The 7441-nt window shown below is 57.5% G+C and overlaps 1 protein-coding gene across 1 annotated transcript; it reads left to right on the forward strand.

Moving 5' to 3' along the window:
* Nucleotides 1–1042: 1042 nt before the first annotated feature.
* Nucleotides 1043–1899, forward strand: PRLH (prolactin releasing hormone; the record flags this gene model as incomplete). Its single annotated transcript, XM_079924706.1, has 2 exons — nucleotides 1043–1238; nucleotides 1736–1899. Exons 1-2 carry the CDS (start codon nucleotides 1163–1165, stop codon nucleotides 1897–1899), a joined length of 240 nt encoding a protein of 79 aa, XP_079780832.1. The 5' UTR covers nucleotides 1043–1162.
* Nucleotides 1900–7441: the final 5542 nt, after the last annotated feature.

Consider the following 7441-nt stretch of genomic DNA (forward strand, 5'->3'; position numbering starts at 1 on the left):
AGGGCGGGTGGGGTGGGAGGAGCCAGCCCTATGAGCTGAGGGCACCTGCGGAAGGAGCTGCCAGGTCTGCGGGATGGACGCTCTTCAGGGCCTCAGCCCCGGCAGGGTGAGAAGTGAGTTTTCTCTGTTGCCCTCAGCACCCTCTCCCCCAGCGCCGGTACTGGGGGTGTCCTGCTGCACGAGGACAGGTCCCACCTGCTGCACGTTGATCTTGGAGACTCAGCAGCTGGGATCTGGGGTCGTGGGGAGGGTAAGTGCTCTTGGGAAGGATGGAAGATGATGACACTTCTGCAGTGCCCGGCGGGCGGCTGACGTTCTCCAGCCGGCACAGGGCAGGATGGGAGCGGGCCGAGGGAGGGAAAGAACCCTGCACCAGGGTCCCGGCCCCTGAGCGTGGTCCAGGCTCAGCAGCCCCCCGGCTCTCCTCCCTGGGCACGTCTGAGGTTGGGCCGCACCTCGTCCACCTCTGCAGCAACCCTGGCTCCTCCGGGCAGCTCCCCCGCAATGCGCTCACCTCTGCCCTCCCTGCCGAGGCCAGGTGTGCACACCCACAGTGGTGCGGAGCCCTCCCGCACTCCTGTCTCCCTGACGCAGACAGGCAGACAGATGGGGGCCGTTCCAAGAGAGCCCCGCTCTCTACATCCACAGCTCACATTCCTGCCGGCTTCCTTCTGAGGACAGAGGGTCCTTGCAAACAGGACTGAGCACGGCAGAGGCCACCACACACGTGGTCACCTCATTTAGTGCTCACTGTACGGAGGAGAGGCTGGGGTCCCCAGGGGAGCAAGGGACTGTGCAGAGAGCCAGGTCGCCTGCTACCTCTGTGCTCACTGCCATCCCAGCAGAGCAGAGAAACGCGCAGCAGAGCACAGCTGCCTGCACACGCGTGTAACCCCATGCACACCCCCTCACGTACACAGGGGCGTGAAAACACACGCACACCCTGTCGTACACAGGTGCACGCCCATGCACGCGTGCATTCACACATACACACGCTCACGCACATGGGCACGTCCACTCTGACACGCACAGCGCTCACGTTATCTGAAGGTCCCAGCTCTGTGCGCACGCGCCCTCATGCGCTCTCACCTTTACCCCTGCCCCAGGCTGCGCCCTCCCGTGTGGGACCCCAGCTCCAGCGGGCCTCTCAAGGAGCCAGAGGATGAACGCACCGGGGGCCTGGCTCCTGTGGCTGCTGCTGCTGGGCCTGGCCCACCAGCACTCCACGGAGCTCCGCAGTGAGTGCCCGGACCCCCGGCCTGCCCTCCCACCCTCCGCCCCGGGGTCACGGTGGGGGCCCGGCCGCCTCCTGAGCTGGGGCACCATCCTCGCTAAGTGCCCCAGGGCTGGGGGCTCGGCCTCCTGCCCACCAGACCTCTCCCCACAGCGTCCCTGACACCTGCTCCCAAGGGCCCTGCCCGACGTTCGGGGGAGGGCTTCTCTCCTCACCACCAGGGCAGCCTGGGGCTGAGGCCACTTTGCCCATGAGAACGGGCTTGTGGGGACAGGAAGGGAAGGGGGACTTCGTCCTGGTGTGAGCTTGAATTCCCATTTCCCGAAGCCACCGCACCCCCCAGAAACGGCCTGGCCAGGCCCTCTGGGCACCCCTCCTGCACGGGCAGGTCCCAGCATGGCCTGGCGACTGGGCAGCAGTGAGCTGCGTGCACTGGGCCCTGCCACCGCGGTTGCACACACCGGGGCACGTGCATTCACACGCTGTTCTCTCTCTTTCCAGCCCCCGACATCAATCCTGCCTGGTACACGGGCCGTGGAATCCGGCCTGTGGGCCGCTTTGGCCGGAGGAGAGCAGCCCTGGGGGATGGACCAAAGCCTGGCCTCCAGCGCCCGCCGGCCTGCTTCCCCCTGGCAGGAGGCGCTGAGCCCTCCCAGGGGGGCTGACAGCTCAGCTCCTCCAGGAATAGCCCCAGGGGCCTGTCTCCAGACCCCCGCCCCCTCCTCCACAGGCTACGTCCCCTTCAGTCCCAATAAAAGCAGCTGGCCTTGTTTGCAAGTGTCTGTGTGGGGACAAAGCGGGAGGTGCTTTCCCTCGTGGGCCGTTAGCCTAGAGGACCCTTAGAGCCCAGAGGCTCTAGGACTTGTCCAAGGGCGCCCAGCATGGAGTAGGGAGGCTGGGATGTCCTTGGTCGCTGCAGCTCCTACCACCCTCCCCCAGCCGCCCTGAATGACTGCTCAGGCTGTGCACTGCACGAGGCCACCACGCAGGAGGCCCCAGTGGAGGGCAGCCCCGCCCCCCGGCCTGCCCTGCCCTCTCTCTGCCCCAGGCCTTCTCGCCTCCCTGTTGGTACTCAGGGGAGAAAAAGAAGCACGGGTGGCTTGTTTCCAGTACTCTTAGGTTCACGTATTTCAACCCCAGCTTGCATCCCTTTCAAATCGCACGGGGACGTCCCTGTGTCCTGTCTCAAAGGGAACTCGCTTTGGCATCAGGGAACACACAGCCGCTAACTTCTCGGAGCCCCGGTTCCCACGCCTGAACCTGGGGCTAATGACCACCCCCCTCACTCCTGAGCTCAGGTTGGTGCAGCCAGCAAGTGTGGATGCGCTGTGAGCGTGAACCCCCTTCTCCAAGGCGCACCCCCTAGTCCAGCACTGGGGTGGGGGGCAGGGCAGGTTTAACCAGTTGCTTCTGAGCCCAGAGCTCAGGGCCCGTCAGGCCTCTGCCCACAGGGTCCCAGGAGCCTGCCCGGACCACGGGACTCCTTCTGTCCATCCACACTCAGGAGGGCTCAGGATGCAGAGCAAGCCCGCAGGACCCCAGACACCAGCCATCCCTGCTCCAAATCAAGGAAGGCGGGTCACACTCCCTGGCCAGCTGGAGGAGGCTGAGCTGGCCCAGACCACCCAAATGGAGCTGCACCAGGGCTGCCCCCCTTCCCAGCCACCGGGAGGCCAGAGGGAGGCCAGAGGCCAGTCCCCTCCCAGGGGAGAGCTCCCGCAGCGTCGGCACCTCCCCGGGGTGGATGCGCACGGGGGAACAGGAGAGCAGCCGGGTCTGCTTCCGGGGCAGGCAGGTGCTGGGCCAGGGCAGGCAGCGTGGAGAGCCCAGGAAAGCAGTTTGGCGGTTCTTCAAAAGTTAAACCTGGAGTTAGCACACGGCCCCTCCCACTCGTGGGTACATACCCGAGAGAGCTGAGAACCGGTGTTCAAATAAATACTTGTACAGGAATGTTCACAGCAGCACAGTTCACAACAGCCAAAAAGGTAGAAACAATGCAATACCCGTCGACAGACGAATGGATAACAGAACGCGGTCCATCCACACAACGGATTATTATTCGACCATGAGAAGGAAGGAGTCCTTTCAAATGCTACCACATGGATGAACCTTGAAAGCATGACGCAGAGTGAAAGAAGCCAGACACGAAAGGTCCCACAGTGGACGATTCCATTAATATGAAAGGTGCAGAAGGGGAAAATCCACAGAGGCAGAGTAGCTCGGTGGTTGCCAGGGGCTGGGGTCTGCGCCATGGCTACAGGCTTTCCTTGTGGGGATGGAGGTGTCTGGGAACCGGCCCGAGGTGGTGAGCGTGCTAAACGCCACTCAGTCGTACACTTTAAACAAAAGAGTTCACAGCCCCACAGGACGCAGACACGGCAACGTCAGCGTGATGAAGGGCTCCGGATTCCAGCCGCCCAGCGTGTGATACCCTGTCAGGGCAGCCCCAGGAAACAAATACATCTTCTGAGCCCAGAGGAGTAGAGGGATGGGAGATGTTATGTTTTCTACAAATTCTTATTATGAAAGTTTGCAAACTTACAAGAAATCACAAAAATATTATGACATCTAATACCTTGCATTAAATTCTGCAATTATCACTGTATTTACTTTCTCTCCCTGCCACCTCCCCTCCTCTCTCTCTACCGCTTGGAAGTAAGCTGTAGACATCCTATTTCCCCTAGAAATCTCAGCATCTTTCTCCTCAAACTAAGGACAATCTCCTACATAACCACAAAATTATCACCATGCCTAAAACATTTTGTAATAATTCCCTAATGTCATCCAGTTTTTAGTCCATACACAAAAATCCCCAAATAGGGCAACAAAATCTTACTTGTCTTTTCTTTTTCTTTTTTTTTTTTTGGAAGCCAGGCTCCAATCTAATTTCAAGGTCACCCTCAGTTATTTCTCATCACTCCTGGATCATCTCATTTTGTCACGACATTGACTTTCACAAAGGCCCGGATGTGTTATCTTGTAGAACGGATCCACACGTGTGACCTGTCAACTGCTCCCCCAAGTGCTGTCACCCTGTTCTCCTGTCCCCCCCCCCCCCACTGTATTTCCTGTAATCTGAGCAGTGGGTCTAGGGGCAGAACTGGACTCGGTTACCACTGAGGGCACGAATGCTCTGTGTCTGTCCTACAGCATCATACCTGATGGTGGGCTCTGGGCCCCGCTCTGACCGGTGCCAAGTCTGGCCCTTTACGGAGAGGATCTCTCAACTGTAAAAATCTCTCAGGTTCCCCGTCTGCTCACTATGCGATCCACAGAGGTCCTGGGGACCCACGGCACTAGCCTGTTTCCCAAAGGGCTCACAGCCAATGATGTAAACCTTATGGAATACCTTCGCTGGGATCAACTGTTACATCATGGGTTGTACAATGGTGATTCTCTAATTCCTTCCACGTGTAGGAGCGGGATTCTTCTAAAGGAGATATTTCTCCTTTTTTCTCCTTTCCTCCCTTTTTTTTTTCTTTTTTGTTCAGCAACTTACAAATCATTCTTGATGCTCAAATTGTCCTAAGTTTGGCCAGTGAGACCTTCAAAAAGGGAATACCTTTTAAAAGAAAAAGACTGGGGCTTCCCTGGTGGCACAGCGGTTAAGAATCCGCCTGCCGATGCAGGGGACACGGGTTCGTGCCCCGGTCCGGGAAGATCCCACATGCCGCGGAGCAACTAAGCCCGTGCGCCCCAACTACTGAGCCCGCGTGCCGCAACTACTGAAGCCCACGCGCCCAGAACCTGTGCTCCGCAACGAGAAGCCACCGTAATAAGCCCGCGCACCGCAACAAAGAGTAGCCCCCGCTCGCCGCAACTAGAGAAAGCCCGCGCGCAGCAACGAAGACCCAACGCAGACAAAAATAATTAATTAATTTTTTAAAGACGGTACCAACGGGGCTTCCCTGGTGGCGCAGTGGTTGAGAGTCCGCCTGCCGATGCAGGGGACGCGGGTTCATGCCCCAGTCCGAGAGGATCCCACATGCCGCGGAGCGGCTGGGCCCGTGAGCCATGGCCGCTGAGCCTGCGCGTCCGGAGCCTGTGCTCCGCAACGGGAGAGGCCGCAACAGTGAGACGCCCGTGTACCGCAAAAAAAAAAAAAAAAAAGTACCAAAAAAAAAGAAAAAGAGAAAGAATGGATTCCTGAGTCAGCCCTCTGGGCACAGGGGGCTCTTCCAGGGAAGTTGGAGGAGGCGTTAGAAGCAGAGGGGAATGGGAAGGGTCACGGCTACAGGCAGGACAGCAGGGCTGCGCCCACACGCTGCTTCTCGTCCTCTCTGTGCTTCCTGCCTCCATCACGAGCACGCACGCGCACACACAGCCTGGCTCATGCGAAGGGCTGGAGCGGATTCCCCGGATGCGGGCAGGACGGCGAGCTCAACCACCAGCCTCCCCTGAGCACCTGCAACCCCACGGGCTCATCGCCTCCCAGGCTCTACGCCCACGCCCCCTACCACCACCTCACGGTCCAGGACGGGCTGAGATCAGGTGGGAGAAGCATTGACGCAGAGAGAGGCTTCCATAAACGTCTGCGGTGGCTGGGGTGGAGGCTGTTTGTAGAAGAACATGCCTTTTCTTTACATCACTGGGAATATCGGCTCCTGTCCTCTCTTGGACACATATTTGTTGAGTGCCTGGCATGTACCAGACATCGTACCAGGCACCGGCAGCCCCACGAGAGGAAGGACAGACAGAACCCCTGCCCTCATGGCAGAGCTCCCCCTTATCTGAATATTAGGTCACCTGGAGGGCTCAAAACTCCCAGGGCTCAAGCCGCACTGCAGATGGATTTAACCAGAGCTTCTGGTGGGCACGGGGATGCTGCCTGCAAAGGCTCCTAGGTGATTCCATTGCAGGGCTGAGCCCCACCTGCCTCGTGGGGGAGAAGGGGAGGAAAAGGGGCTATCACAACCGGCAACGGGGAACCCAGCTCCAGGATCACAACGCACCCCATCCCATCTTGGGGGAAGGGAGGGAAGCGTGAACGGATGCCAAGTGGCAAGGAGTCAAAGAATATGTTTTAATAATAACTTCTAGCACAGTGTTACTAGCCTGGCAAGACGGGAGAAAAAAATCAGAAATGTGGGCATCCTACAAATATTATTTCCCCACTCCCTACTTCATCATGGACGGGTCAGATACTCCTCTGAAAGCCTTACTGTCAGCAAAGCAGCATTCAGGACGCAAAGACCAGGGGCGGTGGGGTTTGCCTTCAGCGATGCTGGCGCGCCATCTAGTGGCCAGGGGCCACCTCAGCCTCCCGCCGCCTCTGAAGTGGGTCCCGCGCTGTGGAGAAGGGATCCCAGCCCTGCTACCCCAGCGTGGGGTAACAGACAGCATGAGGACTCAGCCTTACACAGAGGGGCTCACACCTCACGTACTTCACCTACAAGGGAACAGTCGCATACAAAACTTCACTGCAGTCAGAAACTGCAGGGCACACAGCACCAAGCTGTCAGGTTTCACCTGGAAATTGTCTAGGAAAAAGACCGCGTGAGTGCTTTTGGGACGTCCAGGAGCTCAGCGTCAATGGGGAAGGATGCTTTACGTTTCTGTTGATATAGAAGTTACAGTTGATATAGTGAAGCCACCTTTTTCAGGGGGATGACAATGTCGTCTTATTTAAAATTTCATACAGAAGAGCCATCGGGCCTCTCTAAAGGCAGGAACGAGGTGAGCCCATGATGTGTCACCACCAGAAAGATGTCCTGTGCCCACCTCAGCCACAGCCCGCGCCTGGGGCCCCTCAGTATTTACTCACCATGAGCCCTCCTAGAGGATGTGCAGGAACAGACCCCCAGCTTACAAACTCACCGAAGACCATGGATATAAAGTTAACCCTAAAAATGCATTCCAATAGACAGTAGGTGCAGACAAATACTGTTTGATTCCACTTACACGAGGTACATAGAATGGCCAGATTCATAGAGTCAGAAAGTCCATTGATAAATTCCAGGGTCGGGGGAGGGGAGGGGGGGAGGGGGAATGGGGACTCAGGGTGTAATGGCGACAGAGTTTCCGTTTAAGAAAGTGAAAACTTCAGGAGACGGATGATGGTGAGAATTGCACAACAATGTGAATGTACTTAGTGCCCCCGAACTGTACAGTTAAATGTGGTTAAAATAGTATGTTTTATATTATGTGACTTTCACCACAATAAAAAAACATTTGGAAAAACAAAAAGGACCACATGATAGAAATCGG

This window comes from Stenella coeruleoalba (genome assembly GCF_951394435.1).
Source record: "Stenella coeruleoalba genome assembly, chromosome: 6".
Classification (NCBI taxonomy): domain Eukaryota; kingdom Metazoa; phylum Chordata; class Mammalia; order Artiodactyla; family Delphinidae; genus Stenella; species Stenella coeruleoalba.